The sequence below is a fragment of the Mugil cephalus genome, chromosome 6 (assembly GCF_022458985.1).
Source record: "Mugil cephalus isolate CIBA_MC_2020 chromosome 6, CIBA_Mcephalus_1.1, whole genome shotgun sequence".
NCBI lineage: Eukaryota > Metazoa > Chordata > Actinopteri > Mugiliformes > Mugilidae > Mugil > Mugil cephalus.
Genome location: NC_061775.1, coordinates 5,764,332 through 5,784,666, shown reverse-complemented (window position 1 = coordinate 5,784,666; position 20,335 = coordinate 5,764,332). Strand labels below are relative to the sequence as shown.

The following is a 20,335-nucleotide window of genomic DNA, read 5'->3' as shown; positions in this document are numbered from 1 at the left end:
TACATCAAACAACCAGACATTGAAACTTATCTCATTTCATAGTTACTGAAGTGGTTTGTCAATGCCCGTATTGACCAGTGAGTCATGTTTCATTGTCGTGATATGACAAAGCTCAGGAGTCTTTCGACCTGAGGATCACTGATTGTCCTGTGCTGCTGCCTTTTGTTCCACTATTAAGTTTAAATATAATATAACTGGAGGTGCAGACGAGCGTCTGTACATTTAAACTTAAATTATAATATAGTACAAACTTCATAGATAAAAGTCAGCAGCAGATTGTGTGTTGAGTGTCTTTCTTGTGGCCACTTCAGTAATGATGCTGAGTGTAAAGAGGTTCAACAGGGTCTTTATCAAGAACACTGTCATAGAACTACCACAGCAGTCAGACACTAATGTGACAATACCTGAAGTCTTTAGTTGTTGGTTTAAATCTTATGACTAACAGACCATTTAACATTTTATTCACACTGAAAAGATACACTTTAGATCAGATCCACAAACGTGCAAATATTTGTGATGAGGATAGGATAGGATAGGATAGGATAGGATAGGATAGGATAGGATAGGATAGGATAGGAATTTATTTAAAACACGGACAATGCAAAAAACAATGATCTTTTAAGACAAGAACAGCTGTCTTGAGCCAGGTCATGATAGATTATTTCCACCTGTGGTGCCTGGACAGTTCTGAACTGATGGAGAAATAATATTAAAATCATTGAAATGTGACCAGTTAAAAAAAGATATGATGACAAAGCATAAATGCTCACCCACCTAAATATTCAACGTGAATCATAAGTGGATTTAATCCAAAGTGTAATCGCTTTAGGAGGAGTTGACGGCAGTATTTTGATTCCTCATCCGTGAAAGTTCCAGAAAACTCTAATTTATCAGCCCTGAATTTGTGTTGTGCTGATTTCACTCTCTCCTTGTGTGAGGGTGGATAGAGACTTCACATGTATGTTTGCCTGCACAGGGTCAGTGTAGCAGCTGAGGAGGATGAGGTACTACTGGTCTAAGGAAGAAGAAGAAGAAGATCAATAGGGTAGATAAATGTCTCAAGGCATTTTAACTAAGTAACTACTGTAGTAGTTTTTAGTTGTTCTGGACAATTAACACAGATTTTGACCAAGGTACACTTCACCTTTGTCTTGGCAATAACAATAACTTTCATCATAATAATATGATAAATCGGTTATAAAATGGAAGGTGACAAAGAAAGAAAGCTTGATTGATTGCACTGAAGTGGCTACGCTTTATAAAGTAGACTCAACAATAACAGCTCCAATAAGTTGTTGCTTTCCTCCCAGCAATAGACGTATGGATGATTGAGGCCACCGCGCTGCATGTCTTAGGAGTGAGAAATAAATGGATGTGAAGAAGAACTGAAAAGAAAAACAAAAAGTAGTCTTTAGACACATACAGATTGTAGTGTTATTATACCTATAGAACAAAATCTACAGAACATAAAAATAAACACAATGTTAAAAACGTACTAAAGTGAACGAATCAGCTACAGCAACTAAATGTCCATTTCTAAATCCTTTAAAAAAAAAAAGATGTCTTTGGATGTGTGAGAGTGAAACAGGCAACACGCTGATTGCCAGACAATTTCATTAATCACCAGAGAGCAGAGCTGGCTTTGTACAGATGTGCACTGCTGCAGGTCTCTCTCACACTAAGCAGCTGGACAGGAAGCAAGAAGAACAGGCAGGTAGGTGAGGCAGAGACATTCCTGTTTAAACATTCACTACCTGTCAGACCGCAGGAATTGAGAAGGATAGGCCTTCGACGCTAACAATAAACACAGTAATCAAGGCAGACATTTCAGCAGCACTAAACACCTAATGCACAACGGAGGTCTTAAAATAACAATTAGTGTAGAAATGGAAGAGGGGTGATTATAAATTCCATTCAGGAAAGGGTCTCGGCTGTAAGCTGGGAGGTGGCAGGGAGATCTCGGGGAGTCATGCGGCTCGGAGATGGGGGGGCAGCAGTTTTTGCAATCAGCGTTAAATAGAGCCGTTTTGTGCCTGTGTGATTGTCAAGTGGGCCATTACTCGTTGATAAGAGCACTTTTTCCTTATGTCGCTCTGATTGGGCTGAGCATGCTGCTCCCTCTCGCATGCTGTCCCAATGCAATCAGGCCCTTCTTTCACCGCACTGCCATTTTCACTGCTGTGATTTCCACCCAATCCCTCTTTGACCCCCACCCCACCCCCCTCCCACCGCCACCCGACCCAAACCTCCTCCCACCACCTCCCCACCAGGCCCACCTCCCCCTTCAGATTCAATGAGTGCCCATTTACAGCAAGGAGAAAAGGTCACGCCAAAGTCGTTGTGTCAATTGTAAACTACCCCAATGCGGACTGATTTCAATGAAATAAATGAGTAGTTGCAGCCCCAGAGAAAGCAAGGGTCCGTGTGGAAGTAGCGAATTAGGAGGTTTTCTTGGAGACTACAGCCAGCAGCATCTCTGGACGAGAGCGTCCCTTGTTCTTACTGCATTTACAAATTAATAATTTACAAGAAAAAAAGTCACTTTGGGTGTAGGAATACATTTTGCATCACGTAAGGTTGAAAAAAACTAAATATGTGCATAACTTTTATATTCACTACTTTCATTCTTGTTAGGAGATAAATATTCAAAATCTGCTTAGATTAGTGAGGATGACATTTGTGTTCCTTGTGTAAGCACTTTTGTTCCCACTGAGGTTCTTTGTTTCCATTTCACGCATATATATAATTATAGTAGTATATATATATATATTATTAGTAGTAGTAGTATTATTATTTTTTTTTATATATATTTCTTTTATCGTGACAACAACCCGAAATGTAGAGTTGCCCTTGCCACAAACTGGACTTTGAAAAAGGTAATGAAATACAGACTTTTTTTTTTCTAATTTGCAGAAAAACCCAGTCACAGAAAATGAAATGAGGGAACTTAACTGACCAATGTTTAGAGTTATAAAATATATCATCTCATAAAATCACGTTTATGTCCCAGGTTGTCAAACAAATAAATGTTTGCTATTAAATAAGACCGGCTGTAGCTGAAGTGTAACACATATATAAGTCATAAAGTCGGCCTAAGTGTCTCTCTAGGAAGATTTTTATAGTAAATAAGAATCGAGTGTGACTTCTGCTCATTTCACATATTAATTTCAATGCCTCTATGCATATTTAAATTCCTTCGTGCATCTGTGCAGCTCACTAAAAATACTGGTTGTTGGTTGTATTCTGTAAAATCCAGATTCACAAATTCTGTCTGTGTTTCCAGTCACTGATATACATATCTCTCATGCACGGTGGTGGAGTGGATCACACTGTACATGCCTCTTACAGCCTGATGTAAAGCTGAAACACAGCCAAACAAGTCTGATAGTATGTTGACAGATGAGACATTGTTTTTGTCTGGTCCACATCGTGCCAAAACGTCTAAGAAGTCATGCGTGCAACGCTGAAAATGAAAACATGCAACTGTTACACTCAGATTTACATCTTTTCCAACATCTGTACTCCCACAGGCGAGCGATAAAGGGCTTCATGTCTCAGAATTAATTAGCCATTTCATGGTAAAAGGTTCTTTTTGGCATCACTCCTCCCTTCTCACCTTTGACCTCTCCCCTACCTGTACTCAGCGCCGAGAGCAAAATAAAATGTCTATCTCAAACTGTTTTCCTACTGACTCCTCCGATGTGAAGGATTCTGCGTGGCTGTCCCACGAGCTGCTCTAGTGAAACGTCTGCAAAATGTTTGAGCTGCGTTATCTGATAAGGAGCATTCATCTCCACCAGGTGGAACATGACACATCTCCATGGAGGCACGCTAACTCCTTTATCCCTCTGCGATGGTGCGATACGGCTGCAGACTCATGCCGGCGCAGGTCCGACTGTTATCCCATCAGAACAGCAAAAGACTGAAAATAGCCTTTGCTCCGTGTGTGTGTGTGTGTGTGGTAAGGTGTGTGGTAGGGGGTGGTGGCGATGGTCGGGATTGCGTGATGAAAAGGTTGAGTGGGTGAATGAGTGAGTGAAGGAAGACAAAAAGAAACAAGTGAGCAACTGTGTGTTTTCTTTGTTTTCTGTCAAGGCTTGTTGATGAGACGCTCGTCTTCTAATTCCTCTGAAGTATCTGGATAACATCTTAGAGAGGACATATAGTGTCCCCCGTCAATTCCTGGACGCGGACTGAAAGCTGATGTGGTCGCCGTGCAGACTTAAAGCCGATGGGCTTCCTCATTTTCCCCTTTGAGCAATGCATGCAAAAACAATGTACACAGAAACACTCAGGGCCAAAGAACGTTTACTTGAGTTTAAGTTGAATATCGTCTGCTACAGTTCAGAATAAATGCTGCGCTTTTTACTCCCTGTTTATTGTACAGCTAACAACATGAGAGATTATTTTATCTCACAAGCCACCAGACTGTTAAATGGTCAGGAGGTGTCAGCTGATTACTGGTTCCCCACAGAGTTTTGTTGTAATGATGGTGATCTTGTTTTAACCGCTGGTGGCCAGTGTGGGTGATAATAACTGGATGCAGTACAGGTTATATGTCACAGCACGCTCTGATTGTTTTACACAATCTCATATGAGCCACTTTGAACTGTTGTTTCCGTTATTTACTTTGTGTTACATCAAAATGTGTTCTGCATTTTAAAGCTGGAATGACACAAGTTTCTGCACAGGGACATTAAGTTGTTTAATAATTATAAAACCATAATTAATAAAAAAAAAATATAAAAAAAGACAAGGCGTTTAACTAAAACATTTGGATTCTTTTTCTAAATACTCACTAACTGGAGACAAACGGATGAAAGGAAAGCTGTTTGCACTTGACTGTCTGTATATGAGATCAACCAGATTATACAACTACAAACAGAAACTGAGCACAGATGTGTGGTGTTAGACTGCATTACATTTAGTTAGATACAACTATTAAACAAGAAATAGTTTATTTCAACCTAAACCAATAATAACTGTTGAAACTAGCCATACTACGATCGATAATGTTAAACAAAATTGGATAATGGGAGACACAGCGGGCCTCCAACAGCCAGAGGTTCACTGGTTCTAGTGATTTGAGTCATTGGAAAAATGTTTGGGGACCTGCACCATTAGGAGTAATTACAATAGGTCTGGCAGTTTAAACAGCTTTCTTTTTATTGTACTATACCCAATGGACAAATATTGTTAAATTAGTCAAATTAGCAAACAGTCATTTCATATTTATTAACAAAAAAAGAAAAAAGAAAATATTGGTTGCATTGAAAATAACGGGAGCAGTGGATGGGAGGTGGCCTTCGTTTTATTTGGGGTCATTGAACACAACAGTTTAGGACTCACACAGGACAGCAGAATAAATGGACGGCTGTATAATTAATAGGTCAAATGGGAAAAAAAGGGAAACACATTCTTGCTAAACCCAAAATAGTGTTTGTTTTTTTCAATTTAACTTGAAAAAAAAAACTTTTTCATTTGCACTTGCCTTTAAATAATTCATTTACAACAAAGGATGAATCCCTCTATGTTCAATGAGCTTCAAACACTGAAACCTAACAGGTCCTCAAACTGTAAACTGTTAATATAAACCCTTCAATTAAAATGCCAGGTATTTAAAGAGCCTTTGAGCAGACTTGCAGAATCCAGTGACGTTTACTTGTAATGAACAGATCACATGTCGATGCATTGTGTTTGCATGCATTGTACAAGTACGGCGTAATAATTTTGAATATAATATTATTCCACATAGGAATACTTGCAAAGGTTAGAAATGTGTAAAAACACTGCACATATATATATTATCATCATGACTTGATTTTTTAAAGGAGCATGTAGCAGCTGGTCGGTGTGGGTCTGATGTTTATATACCGTGGTGCGGTTTAATCCACAAAAACGTGTCATGTTTTGTACGTAGGAGCTCACTGTGACCAGGTACCAGTGTCGGATAAAGACAGCGGAAGCTGCTGCTGGTAATTAAAAGCCTCAAGTAAACTTCAAGAAGAATGAAAGCACTTTTACTTTCTTTCACAAGTGTCAATTGTATTTTTTTTTTACGCTGACAAGTGGAGGCAGATTTCAATCAAACGTCTGACAACATTTGCGAGAGCGTAAGTGACAGGCCTTTTCCTTTCCATCAAAGCGTTCATGGAACCACACAAGGAGCTTATTTCCAAAGGGAGGCGCGGCCAAGAAGGACGAGAAAATATGAATTGCGATCCGCCCTCCAGAAACGGCTCGCTGCAGACTGACTAAGTCACACTCAGGGATCCTGGAGGAGAAGGAAAGAAAAGCAGCGTCTCGACTTTGTGAAGCCTCTCCGTCCTGGACGCAGACATGCGCTGGAAAAGTGAAGTAAAAGTGGAGTGCTGCGTCGTTCACGACAACGAGGACGGGTCCCTGTTGTCCAGCGACGAGGTGAGTGAAAGGCAGACGAGTATTTCTGAGCAGCAGGTTGAGGTGAGAGTCTGCGTCGGGGATTAAATATTAGTCCAAATTGCGTGTGCAATTAAACGAGAGTGGGCTTCAGTCTGCCATTAAGGCCGGCCTTCTTACACGCTGACAGCTCAGTATTTTCACAATTTGAAGAAATGTCAAAGGAAATTAGCCCTCCCTGAATTCTGCAATTAAAACTCAAGTAGTTAATGAGACCTCTTCACCTTTAGGTTGCCCCGGGTAGACGTTTGTGGCGAACTTAGCCTTTTAATTGCTGTTATTAAATAAATCAATCCCCTTTTCCTCAAGACCTCGCGCTGCTTTTGTGATTGACACGTGAAATTGGCGTGTGTCGGTTGTTTTAACCGCGGCGCGCGCGCGTGGAGGCGAGCAGTCGCCAAAATCGCGAATTTCAGAGCTCGAGAGCATAATGCGCGCGGGATAAGTATTAGTTCAAGTGTTGTCTGTTTTCCTAAGTAATGACTATCCCTCTCTTTTAAATGTCATTTCGGTAATCGCGCGCGTTGTCATGGTGAAAGGTGAAAGGCATGATATTTATGGGAAGGAGCAGGGGGCATTCAGGGCAGCTGCGACAGTCTGACACTCCGACCTCCTCTTCGCGCCGTAGCCTCTCGCCATGTGTGAAGATTGCAAAGGAGACGAAGACCTTCTAGGCAAATGCACCGAGGACAGGAGAGACATAATGGTAACGCGAGCTCCATTTATTATCCAAAAAACGCTTCAGTGTCAATAAGACAACATTTTGAACGGATCAAATAATAATAATAAAAAAAAAGTTGTGGCTGTAGACGGGAAAAATGGCAACTTTGGAGAGAATTTCCCAAATGTTCCAATTCAATAAACTACAAATTAACTGTTATCTAATTCTTAGTTTTTTTGTTTGTTTATTTGTTTTTGTTTTTGTTTTTTTTTTTCTAAAGGGCGTTCGCTTTCTATTAACGATCTTTTTTTTGTTTTAAAACTTTAAGACAAAGACGGGTTGTTTTGCAGTCTGACATCGCTGGCGGTGACACGTGAAACCGAGTTTAAACGCATCGCGCGGCGCTGTTTGCCTTCAGGCGGATGCGTTCCTGTGCGTGGTTCTCTAACCGCAGGTCTGATCTGTTCAGGGAGCGCCGGTGGAGGTTCTGGATGAAGACGCGTCGTCGCTGCAGGCGATGGCATCTGCGCCTCTGTTGGGGAGAACAGTGTGTGCGAGCTGCAGCGAGGAAATAGTGGACAAATATTTATTAAAGGTAAACGCCCGCAACTCACGCTGCGTTTTTGGTAGTTTTGTGGCCGTTTATGTCCCTTTAACTTTTGGATCATTTTCCATCTGTTGTTGTTTTTTTATTTGTGTTTTTCTTCCTCTGCGCGCACATACTCTGCAGGCCTACCTCCAAACTAATTCATGATATCCTCTGCTTTAGGTTAACGACTTGTGCTGGCATGTGCGCTGTCTCTCCTGCAGCGTGTGCCAGACTTCGCTTGGCAGCCACACGAGTTGCTACATCAAAGAAAAGGAGGTTTTCTGTAAACTGGATTACTTCAGGTATGTGCGTCGATTTTTATATGCGCCGATCAAACGAAAATTGAATTCCCCCAAACGAAATTGTCATGGAAAAATAAACCCATGTGCTCCTCGGTAAATAGCTACAGGTTGCAGGAAAGTGATAGCTACATTTTTACTACAGCAGCAATAACAAATGTTACAAGATGATTTTTTTTTTTTCCCCTTGCGGACATTAATCTGATTTAAATGTTAATTATTTTTTAAACCATTCAGTGGCCAGTAAATGCGTCGTTAATCGATTATTTAATCAGCCATGAGCAAATGTACTTGAGGCTATAAAAATGTTGCACTTCACATAAACATATAGATAAAGACAGATACTGGACCCTTGGTAAAATATTGTGTAGTCTACCATCAGGAGGAGATTTAAGACCAAACTTTATTTTTAAACTTTTTCATTTAATCGAACATTGCCTTTAAAAAAACGAAGCAAGTGGGTTTTCTTGCAGCGTGTGGGCTAATTCTGACGACTTTAATTAAATATACTACGTTTAAAAAATAAATAAAAAATGTCCTAAGCCTTACATTGCCATCAAGTGTCTATTGGTGTGTCTCACTTTGCTTATTCTTCCCTTCACCTGCAGAAGATACGGCACCTGGTGCGCATGCTGCGGCCGGAACATCCACTCCACAGACTGGGTCCGCCGGGCCAAGGGCAACGTCTACCACCTGGCCTGCTTCGCCTGCTTCTCCTGTAAGAGGCAGCTGTCCACCGGGGAGGAGTTCGCCCTGGTGGAGGGAAAGGTGCTCTGCAGGGTGCACTACGACTGCATGCTGGACAACCTCAAACGGGCCGTGGAGAAAGGTGTGCGGTCTGTCGCTCGAGTCTAAACCTGAAAAATAACTGCATTACAGAACACAGTTATTGCTATTTTTTGGGGGCATAATGTAAAATATCAAGAGAGCACCTGGAATCTTTCTTGTTTTAATATGGGCATCTCCTCTCCCTGCAGGAAACAGTGTTAACATGGAGGGCGCAGTGCCCACTGAGCAGGAGATCAACCAGCCAAAACCGTCCAAGAGAGCTCGGACCAGCTTCACTGCCGACCAGCTGCAGGTTCACCTCCTCCATCATCATTGAAAACCTTCTCTGAAATAATATTAGATTCAGGAATGGGTGAAATATCATGTTCATTTTATATATCTATATATAATATTATATTTATTGATAATACACGGATGAGAGCGTTACTTTATAGATTTTTGCCAAAACATTCTGCTGAGAAAAAATGAAATTGCTTCAGTTTTGGCCTAAAAAAATAAGGTTTAATGTTATGAAGCCTCAAATGTTGTGCTATTTAAATTAAATTAATATTACAAATAAAAGCATAATAATTTAAGTTAAATGGAGCTGGAGACAGGAAAACCTTTTTTTTTTTTTTTTTAAAAATGTAATCTTTTATTTTATTATTATATTATTATCATTATTTATTTTTTGCACCCTCTAATTTGAAATAACTTAGATAAGACATCACATGAGGTTAAGTTAAAACTGATTTTTATAAGTATTAATTTATTTTAGCATTTATTATTTGAATGAAACGATGCTGCTCAAAGAGCGGAGCTCTAACAAAAAGACTGTTTTCTGGTTATACTTATCCATCCATACAGTTTTGCTCTCTTAGCCATCATTATTATTATTTGTGAATCATTATCATTTTAGGTTTCTTTATGAATTAATAATGTGTGATTAAGATATATGTTGAGCAGCAGAAATATCCATAGTATTTTCTGTCACTCAAAATCATTTTTATAGCCAATTCATCAGTAACAATCTATTCCAAACAGACACACTCTGTTCCTGCCAAAAATAACCCTTAAATGAGATGCCGACGTTTCCTAACAGAGGACCACACAGTAAACCTGTTTGTTATTTAACTGATTTTTTTTTTTTTTTTCAACCTGTACACATGCAGGTGATGCAGGCTCAGTTTGCCCAGGACAACAACCCAGACGCACAAACACTGCAGAAACTGGCGGAGCAGACGGGCCTCAGTCGAAGAGTCATACAGGTGAGTGAGGCAGCGGCGCATGAAGACAAAACATATGATGGAATTCACTTCACGAACCTATGACGTGGACAGAGGCAGCAGATGAAAACATTTTGTTTCATTTCATCTAGCGTGTGGGAAAATATGGCAGAAATGTTTGCAGAGAGCTCTGCAGAAATATATTTGTCCTCTGTCAAACAAAGTTTACTCTTAATTAAAGTTACCGGTTTATTACTCTGAGATTAGACTGATTCAATCTCATGCAATAACCTTTAAATATATGTTATAATGTTCAGTTTTTGTAGAAAAACAGTTAAAAACACCTTTACAAACATTTCCAGATTATAAGCATGGACTCATTTGAACATTTGTGCAGGAGGGACTGCCGTTTTAATTTGCGTTAGATTTAGCTGCCTGACACCAAATTAAAAAGGCACTTGCTTAGCCATGGTTATAGATCAAACCAGTGACCACACGGTCTCAAGGTGGTTTCTCACTACAGTACAATAGTGCAGTTCTGTAAAAGTAACTGTCTCACCAGACACTGGCATCTTAGTGCACTTAAAGTAAAAAATAAAACAACAAAAAAAATCTACCTAGCTACATTTTAATGATGCACTGTGAGACTATAAATCAGCAGCATATAATGCGTCTACAGCCAGAGTGTACCGACTCTTCCTACTTCAACTTGTGTCTCTGGTATAACGACTGCCTTCAAATGAAGACTGGATCATAAAGAAATAAATTTAAATAAAGCTTTTTACTCACCAGGGCAAAAGTGACTGATTGTATCTCTATGAAAATAAAAAATGACAAGGGGGTAAACAGCATGTAAGCAGTATATATAATACATGTGTAGGCAGAGGTAGAATGTATTAGTGTGTGGCTCTGTGGTTTGAGGTGGTGGATGCCTTTACCTTGCCGCGGTGTTTCAAACACAGTCCTGTCTGTCCTGTTAACTCAGGTCTGGTTCCAGAACTGTCGAGCGCGCCACAAGAAGCACGTGAGCCCCAACCACACCTCCAGCACCCCCATGACCTCGCTGCAGCCCACCCGCCTGTCGCAGCCCACCCCGACCCCCGAGGAGCTGCAGTACACAGCCTACGGAGGCCCGGAGGGGTCCATGCTCTCCGCACTGCACTCCTTCATAGACAGTGAGACTTTCTGACAATTTTTGCTACTACTGCATTTACAGTGCTTCATGCTGAAAAAAAAATGTCGTATTTTGAGAACTGAATTTCTAAAGAGCATTAGTAAAACGTATTTTTAGTCAGTGGCACTTTTTCAGTGCCTCTAAAAAAAAGCAAAAGCATTTCAGAGATATAATATTTAATAATGTCTGTATTTTCATGAAAAAGTGACGCATTTTCACTAAATGCATATAATTATAGAGTAATATTATCCTAATTTAGCTTCTCTATATAGAAATGTTCAATATTTTAATAGAAGTCATGGAAACGGAAGTTAAAATAACTCTGTTAACTGCGCTGTGTGTGTGTGTTCCCACAGTACACTCTCCTCCATCCATGTTTCAACCGCTGCTGCCAGCCCACGCCATGACCTCGCTCCCTGTGTCTCACGCCTGAGCTGCTCACATGAAAAAACACACACACAGACACACACAGCAGACAGCAACCTCAGACTTCGCCAACGTTCGTCCGCCATTAGCAGCCTCAGTGTTCTAATCTCTATGGTAAATATCATTTCACTTTCAGTGAACCATAAAACCCTTTTCTCTTCTTGAACTGCCAGTAACTCATCGCACCATGTTTCTATTTTTGTTATGGATGACTCTAATGTACTGTATAATGTGGAAATGGAAAGGTTTCAGTGTACCTCATACCATTGTGACACCTGACATCCTAGGTTTATATTTGTTTGTGTAGTTGGTGACAAAGCTTGACCGTGCTACTCTAAGTGAAAGCCGCCAGACCCAAAGCGTCAGCTCCGTATGAAGATGAACTTGAACTTGTTTGTATAGCAGTGTTGCGATTTAATTTATTGTATGTGAAGATGTGTTTTGAGAATAAATGTCTAATTTCACAAACCTGGGAGGTGGATGAATGAACGAATGAATTTTACACAACAGCTGGTGTGGGGTCGTGTTTAGAGCCAGGGGAGAAAGTAATAGTTTTTTTTTTTTTTTAAAAAGTGGGCATAGTAGAGTTTTTTATTAATAAAAGCAGGAGTAACAAAACACATTTATATCTGACCGACGACGGTACACACACCGGTAATATTTTATATTAAACAACACATGCAACATTAACTGCACGAACAAATATATGACATGTAATTATGCTGTCGAATCTCTTGACAAATGAGACACAATAAGTATAACAGTTTAAGTATTGCTCATCTTTCTGTCGACAGGTTAGAGCACCGCATCTGTACAGTGGGATTCACTTTATATGAAGAGAGAGTTTAACTTGTATCTACTTGTTGACTGTGGTTGGCCAAAAGAATCTAATTTCCAGACATGGGAGGGAGGAGAAGGCATATAAAAACACTGCTTTTACTTCACTTATCAGATCTTAGGTATTCACCCCGGTGGGAATGAAACCAAATCTGAGCTACATGGGCAAAAAATAGTAAAATTACACTGCCAGTATTGCAGTTATTCAGAATTAAAAAAAGACAACAACACGCCACATGTGTAATAATATGCCCTACTGCACACTACATGCATCGTTTGCCTTCTTTCATATACACAAGCTGAGTTGTTTTGCTTTTACTGAATGGTTACGTCGCGCGTGTTCGGGCACGCTCAGCTCAAATGGGGACAGGGGGTGTGTGAGTCTGGAGGTGCTGTCACTCAAAGGCACCATGAGGGCAGGCTGTCAGGGCCAACAAACACAGCACAAAGACTCGCAAGCATGAGTCAGATCCTACAAGATCTAACGGTGAGCATCTCCCGACGTCATCCAAGAAACCTCACTGAAGGTCTGGTGTCGGGAGAATACAAGGACACAGTGTGAATCTGTCAACAGCTGCGCCGCTCATTCATCTCACCCATAACTAAAAATCCATAACAAAAAGTGCACTAAAAGCAAAACACTGCATTGGCGTCTTTATTCCCTGAATTTTGACTTGGAGAGAAAAATCTACTTTACCTGTGTCTCATAGCCTTTCACTAACTATTATTATTGCTTTTCAGTCTTATGCTATGTAATGGTTAGAATAACTGTCATCAGTCTCACTGCATTGCCCTCAGAGTCACAGATACATATGTTCATATCAGCAGCAAGTTAAAAGAGGAAAGAATGAGCACATCTCTAAGGTTTTGCATATAGAGAAAAAAAATATAAATTTCTGGCTGGGAAACATCCCTTTAAAAAAAAACAAAAAAACACACACACATACACATACATTTATATACATACATACACACACTATATATATATGTACACATTATATAGACAGTCATGGCAATCCTAAGAAAAAAGCACTTAAGAGTGACGCACTCTGAACTGCCATGTCATTATGTCCTTGCCGGTTAAATATGAAAACAGTGAACACTGAGTGGTGCATATGTTTCTCAATGTGAGACACTTAGGTCAAAAACCGTGATAAGACACAAGTAAACTGATGTTTGGCCATTTCATGGATAAAAACCCCGCGGGTGTTCACACCTCAACCCCGCAGCACATCTGGTGATGCCTGGCACCACCAAGTGGTGAACTTCGGCAACTACAGGACATTAAAAAGAACAATAAAAGCTGAGGTCACCACAGTCCCCATAATAAATAACTTGTTCCAATAGGAACTAAATGTGTAGAATGACCGTGGCTGAGGTTGTAACAGTACATTATACAAATTACTATTTACAGTAACTCAGTGTGACTCTTCTATAAAATCACTTATCTACAGTTGGTATGTTATAGTGTACAGTTGCTACTTGGAACGTACACTAACATTACATTTGGCACGTTTTTTTCTTTCCACATTAGTTTGTACCCTGCTTCGGCTTCAGTCTTTGTCCTTTGCTCATCTCTCGTCTTGTCTCTAGCGCTTATGGTTCCTCTTGTTGAGGATCTTCCTCAAGGTTTTGTTCATGTAGAAGGGCCGGCGCGGTGAGCCGTCGTTCACCTCCAGGTCCCACACTAGGAGGCGGCAGTAGCAGAAAGTTAAAAAACCAAGACCTCTATCGGAAAAACAATTTCAAACTCTGTCAATTCTGATCATCTTAAACTTTCAGATTAAAACATTTGAAAATGCACAGGACAACACTTCAACCATTTATGTTTATTTGAAAACAAAGATTCACATTTTCATTGGGTTCTCATTGATAAAAAAAATTCTCCTATACAAAAAGAACACTGAATAACCTCCAGAGAGATGTGTGTATTATACTTAGTATTAAAACAGCACAACATCCGAACCATCCAATAAAAAATGTTACCAAAAATGGCTTTGACATCCTTTTATAAACTGTATCGCAAAGGTTCGTGGTGTTAGGTCTAAAACCACAGAAGAAGAGGAACTTTTTTTTTTTCTTTTTCTTTTTTCCACAACTAGGCACATAAACTAGTGGCTGCATTCAGAAGTTTCCTGAAAACATTCAGGTTTCGTTCAGATTTTAAGCAAAAAACCATAAATTGTCTTTTGAAGTCTTGTCCTCCCACAGAGTCTATTTCTGGTTTACAGTACATCTATGAGCATAAGGAAAACATTACCTGTGTAACAGATGTAACCTAAGAGAAACCTGTTTTGCTAAGTGCAATAATACACACCGTTTTTGGATTCGTGTGTTTGTGTTAGTATAAATATGGTGGATTAAAGCAACCTATAGAATGGCAAACATCAACAGCCAGCAAAATAATCATGCTACACAGAAGAAATAAATCACATGGTTCATTTCCTGTATGTGAAAGTGCATACAAAACATGATTTACACCAGAGGACCAAAGTGCGATAAGAGGGTGCCCCATAAGTCCACCATTTTTTATTTTTTATTTTTCTTTAATGGTGATTCCTTATGCCAAAGTCTCTCAGTGGCATCTGTACATTTTAAGGTCCTCAAGTTTGTTTGGGTAAAAATGCCTTCATCATTGTTATCTCAGCCTTTGCATCCGTCCTGCGCGTTGACGTGTACCCTCTTAGTAAGGCAGAGGTCAGCAGAGAATACAGAGAAGAGAAAAGAAACGTGAACAATAGCGTAGCAGAAAAAAAGGCAAGTATCTGAGTTGGCTCAAGAGAGGAAGTGAATGAAAGTCTTTTTCTAGTCCGCCCCCCTCCCACCCACCCCCATGCCTTTTCTGGACCGAATGTAACATGTCCTTTCATGTCCAGGTCATCCCTGACCAGGATGGGATGCATCCAGATCTGATGTTTAGCCCTACAGTACTTGCTCTCACCCGTCCAGACCCTCACGCATACAGTAGATATGGAGAAGTGAGAGAGTCAGCAGTTTAGTAAAATTGCCACACATCGCTCAGGAGGAAGCATATGTTTTGGCGCTCTCCTCTCCTTTACGCAGGATCTTGTGCAGGCCGGGAGACATGTAGTAGGGCCTGGAGGAAGAACCGTCGTTCCTCTCGAGGTCTTCACCTAAGACCAGGCCCCAACGCGGGAGAGGAGGAGCGGGAATAGCAGAGAGCGGCAGCCAGAAAGAGAAAGGAAAGCAAAGGCTTAGTGGAGATAAACAAGGACATGAAGGAATTACAGAAAGCTGAAACAGTGAACGAGAAGAAATCAGTTAGTAATAATTTAGAACCAGCTGTGAAGAAGGAAAAGAGTCAACTGCTGACAAGCTGCTTGACATTACATCTTCAACTATCACAGCGGTGCTCAGCAGCAGTAGCAGCAGTCATGGTCTCATGTGAGATACTTAAAGAACAGAATACTTACAAAAGCACAGGAACAACGTGTCCACACACATGGCATAGACGTTAAAGAAGCCATGCGCTATCATGTAGGATCCAAATACGACAGTCTGAAAAGAGCACAGGTCACAGTCAGGATGCTTTTTGTTGGCAGCTACTCACTACTTCAGCGCAACAACAAAAAACCTGCATTCCAACAAACGCCAAGAAAATTCTAAACAGCTGAATCCTTCAACAAAACTAACTTGCTTGTGCAACTCTATAACCTGATGTGGAATAACGTTAAGCAGAAAAGAACACTATGTTTACATATGGTGACAAAAGTGAAAAATACAGTGACTTAAGTGAAATGACTTGCTACATGAATAGAAAGGATCTGAATAAAGCTAAGCACCAGAGTCTGGTCGTCATGCTTTGAATGCACACTGAATAGTCTAAATCATCAGTTCTTACCACAAGGGGCACCCAGAAGTAATTTAGTGATGGCACCTCCTCTTGAAAAAATGGTATTTTACGCGAGAAGAAGAAAAATGCGAGAACACCTAAAAAAAAAGGTAAACATATACATAACATCATGAAAAAACTTGATCCGATACAAAGGACTTTAGGACTTCAGAGAAACAGATTGTAGACAGATTTGTCTACAATGGGCTACAATGAAGCTGTTTTGGGACATTCACATCAATAAATTCTAATATTAGAAAAACTTATGAACAAATAACAAGGTCCTGTAAGTGATAAGGCAATGTGATAAATACATCTGAATATTATTTTTATAATTTCATTAAGGTATCTAGTAGGATCAATTAGGATTTATGTTTAATTTAAGAGCTCGTAGATTTAACAGAATTTGGTTAAATTGCCCAACTGGCGAAATGCATTCGTAAAATAACTTTATTCAAGAATAGGTCGTGTGCTGCTTCTTCTTCTGCATTTTTATCTGTGCCACTGTTTGTCACTTCAGTGCAGCTGGTATGAAACTCACCGACGCTTCCTGAAATAAGCAGTTTTCCCAAGAACAGCAGAAAGTCTGTCACCTTGTCCAGGACAGCCACCCTTCAGAGGAAAAGAAACACACACACAGACACACGGAGACAACACTGTCTGTTACTATCCAGGTTCATGGACACTATTGCACCTGACTGTTATTCCTATGTAGATACTGTATATTCTGTCTGCTTCTTCTACATTTGTGTCAGGCTAATTTAATGTACATTTTTTACTTACACTGTTTTATTTTACTAGAAATTATTTGTATTTTATTTTTATTTCATTTAAACACTAATTTCTTCATTGTTTCTTCAGTGTGTACAACATTAATACAACCCCACCCTCTAAAATACATGTAACTCTGGCATTAATTTGATCAGTGTTTTAGTAAAGTGAGAAGCTTTTTTTTTTCGTTCAGACTGAAAGAATGTACTAAGAAGATTTCCATGTAGAAATCTACTGAGGTTTTCAGAGTTTTTCTTAGTCTACAGAAGTTTTGGGCCAGTTTATCTTTGATTCACCTCTGCTGACAATCTGAATTAGGTCTGGGACCTCGGTTGGCCCTCATGTGTGGTGTTTACAGATCTTGTCCTAAACCCTCTGAGCTGCTTACATGCTCAGTATCACACATAAAACACTTAACAATCTTGATGCATTTCTAAAACAGACAATGACAGATATGAATCCACAGTCTATAAGAAGATGCAGCAACTACAGGTGTTGCCAAGCAACATCCCAGCCCTTGAGGCTAACTTTAGCAACCATACTACTGATGACACATTAAAACTAGTTAGAACAAGTTAACGCCAATGTCACATTGAGAAATAGACCAAAACAAGTCTCACCAACTATTATTATTATCCACACTCATTAAAACCGTCTGCTTTTGTTTTTACTCGCAGCAAAATATTACCAATGTCACAAAACATTTCATCAGAGACAAAGTTTTGTTAAGATCTGCTTCCCAGCAAGAGCAAGTGAGATTGTGCATTTCTCCTTGCTTAGTTTCTCTGGTACCATAAACCTAAATGACAGCGTTTAATGTGTGTTACGTCATTAATTTCAAACCTTTTATTAATTTATTTTTTGCTTGTTTTTTGAGTTTTGATTGATTCACTGCTTTTTTCTACCTTCCTTCATTTAGGAGTTATGAAGGCTGTGTTATTGTTATTAAATCAAAGTCTGGACAGATGTGAGGGTGCAAAGACAAGATGTTGCTGACCCATTCAGAATAACGTAGGAAAAGCCATCAGACAAACAACGTCACTGAGGACGGTGAGCTGGATGACATGCATGACTTTGTATGTAATGGTTTTGTTCAACCCCTTGAATTGCACCTCAAAATTTGCTCTTTAACTGCATCTAAGTTGTTTAATTTCAACTAATGGCATGTAGAGTCTAAATCATGAAGGTTGTGTCATGGTCCAAATATATATGGGCAGTAAATGCAAGACTCCTCACATATTTTATTTTTAAAAATATACAGTAAAATACAGTATGTTTTCTTATTAATACAAATTTGCAAAGCAACTTCAACTTTGCAAATTTGCAAATTGTCAAAAAGTGTAGAGGTATAAAAGGTATGATATTATCTCTGACATGTAGTGAGTGAAGTAGAAAGTAGCAGAGATCATAACTATGCATAGTTAATTTGAGCAAAACGTATTTCATACATATCCACTACACAAAAAACAGTTGTGGGTGTCTCATTTCTGTCACATGACGTCCCCAGGTAAAACTAATCCCATCAAACATGGCTTAAGTCCCGTATTCTGAGACAGACATTTAATAAGGGTCTTACCGCACAACATTCCTCATCAAGAGGAAGAACGCGTCCTTGGAAGATGTGCAGAAGTTCTTTCCATATATTGCTATCTGTAGGTGAGAACAAAGTAGCTTGGTGCTTGGTAGAAAGGCTACACAACTACAAGATAATGGCAATAAATTCATCAACAGAGCAGTTGGAAATTACTCACCATAATGTATGCATTTCTGTTTATAAACTTGATGAAATGTTCCAGGCACCAGAAGCAGCATTTGAGGCAGCAAAGGAAAAAGCGAGCGGGGGCATTATGACAACCTGAGGAAACATCAACAATGATCAAAATCTCCTTTCAAAGGATCATCAAGTTTAGTAAGAGTGGGAATAACATTGCCTTTAATAGTTACAACTTGCCTTTCAGTTTGTGGTCCAGGTACTCAAGAACAATGCGGACCATCTGCACCACAGCAAGGATCAGAGACCCAAAGGCTAAAGAACCTGTGTGATAACTGTGACATGAGAAAATAGGTTGTTACATGTCAACATTTTTTCCCAGCAAATTCATTCTAGACAAACAGCCTTTCTTACTTATACAAACTTTTAATTCACTCAGACACAATAGACCTCAGAATATCAAAAATAAATAAAAAATCCATTCAACACTTAATGTAGAGATCTAAAACCGGCTAAACAGATACTCACCGTATAGCTCTGCTAAATGAGGAGTAGAGGGGGCAGGCAGGTATATCGTTTGGCTTCTTCAGGGCCCAGTAGTAGGAGGCGAAGGCCCCGGCCAGGGTGCACTGGCCCAGCGCGATGGTAAAGTTGACCAGCCAGAGGAACGCGAAAAGGTTACACAGGTGAAGGACTAAGATGTAGCGGTGATACAAACTCTCCCCACCGTAGAAGGCGAACATGCACTGTGACCCCGGGCACACTTTGGTAATGTTGGTGTTACTGAAGGTCTGAAATAAAGCAATAGGTTTATTCATTATTATGTGCTTAGTATATAGCTACTGAATCACAGACTGGTGTCATGTTTCTCTTCTTGTTTTACTTCCACTGTGCCTCCAGCTCACGTGTTAATTAATTATATGTATAAAAATGTACGGCTTTTATTTAAATGTTAGGAAGACACGTGGCCACAGGTCAGATTCATCATTACTGCATTACTTTCCACAAACTCCGGACCGAATACTAATAAATAACATCCGTAGCAGTCAGCTACTAGTTTACTTTCAGCCAGTAAAGAAGATCAGTTTCACTAGCAGCTGCTGAAATTTAGGTCCTCCCAGAGTATAAAGGAGATCTGAAGAGCAGCTACCAAGAAATTCAAGGACCACATACACACACACATACAGTATACTGATTGAGATTCTTTCAGTTGTTAAAAAGATTGTGAATTTTCATTCCATCCAATATATCCCATATTCCAATCAATGACACCAGTATTTTTTTTTTTTGAAAAACAAAACACTGCAATATAATTACACTGCAGTATTTCTTCAGTGAAAACATTTCATCGGACAACAGATAATAGGCTTACCTCGGGATTACATGTGAGGTTTGCATACATGCAGTGATCGTCAGCAGGTGTGACCTTGTAGACCGCACTACCAGATGATGCTAAGAAACTGAAGGCAAACTAGTTAAGGGGAACACAAAATAAATTTCCTTGTACACGAGTATAATTCACTTAAGATAAAACCTAATGCTCGTGTTGCATTCCATTTACACATACAATACAACATGCTAT

The 20,335-nt window shown here is 39.7% G+C and overlaps 2 protein-coding genes across 6 annotated transcripts in view; one reads left to right on the top strand and one right to left on the bottom strand.

The window, feature by feature from the left end:
* The first annotated feature begins 5,963 nt into the window (after window positions 1-5,963).
* Window positions 5,964-12,049, top strand: LOC125009623 (LIM/homeobox protein Lhx8). 3 transcript variants are annotated; one of them, XM_047587712.1, is made up of 8 exons: window positions 5,964-6,420; window positions 7,569-7,694; window positions 7,869-7,990; window positions 8,599-8,816; window positions 8,965-9,068; window positions 9,928-10,023; window positions 10,967-11,156; window positions 11,512-12,049. In XM_047587712.1, exons 1-8 carry the CDS (start codon window positions 6,340-6,342, stop codon window positions 11,586-11,588), a joined length of 1,014 nt encoding a protein of 337 aa, XP_047443668.1. In that variant the 5' UTR covers window positions 5,964-6,339; the 3' UTR covers window positions 11,589-12,049. The 3 variants fall into 3 exon arrangements, with proteins under 3 accessions (XP_047443668.1, XP_047443667.1, XP_047443669.1); XM_047587711.1 differs by having other exon boundaries at window positions 8,596-8,816; XM_047587713.1 differs by lacking the exon at window positions 5,964-6,420 and adding an exon at window positions 6,441-7,144 and having other exon boundaries at window positions 8,596-8,816.
* Window positions 12,050-12,158: 109 nt separating this feature from the next.
* Window positions 12,159-20,335, bottom strand: part of slc44a5b (solute carrier family 44 member 5b) — a 33,499-nt gene continuing 25,322 nt past the window's right edge. For 2 of the 3 annotated variants that reach the window (XM_047587707.1, XM_047587709.1), the window contains 9 exons: window positions 20,126-20,213; window positions 19,282-19,544; window positions 18,994-19,088; window positions 18,794-18,897; window positions 18,619-18,692; window positions 16,813-16,883; window positions 16,281-16,369; window positions 15,853-15,937; window positions 14,228-15,552 (listed from right to left, as the gene is read on the bottom strand). In XM_047587707.1, coding sequence (XP_047443663.1) covers window positions 15,437-15,552; window positions 15,853-15,937; window positions 16,281-16,369; window positions 16,813-16,883; window positions 18,619-18,692; window positions 18,794-18,897; window positions 18,994-19,088; window positions 19,282-19,544; window positions 20,126-20,213 — 985 coding nt within the window. In that variant the 3' untranslated portion in view covers window positions 14,228-15,436. Of the gene's footprint in view, window positions 14,106-14,227; window positions 15,553-15,852; window positions 15,938-16,280; window positions 16,370-16,812; window positions 16,884-18,618; window positions 18,693-18,793; window positions 18,898-18,993; window positions 19,089-19,281; window positions 19,545-20,125; window positions 20,214-20,335 lie in introns of those variants that run through there. The other variant, XM_047587708.1, reaches the window with a different exon arrangement.

Bases quoted from the DNA above. Each gene is read 5' to 3' on its own strand.
- LOC125009623 (XM_047587711.1), top strand. From the start codon at position 6,340: ATGCGCTGGAAAAGTGAAGTAAAAGTGGAGTGCTGCGTCGTTCACGAC. The intron at 6,421-7,568 runs GTGAGTGAAAGG...TGATCTGTTCAG, and splicing joins CCCTGTTGTCCAGCGACGAG to GGAGCGCCGGTGGAGGTTCT. The intron at 8,817-8,964 runs GTGTGCGGTCTG...CTCTCCCTGCAG, and splicing joins CAAACGGGCCGTGGAGAAAG to GAAACAGTGTTAACATGGAG.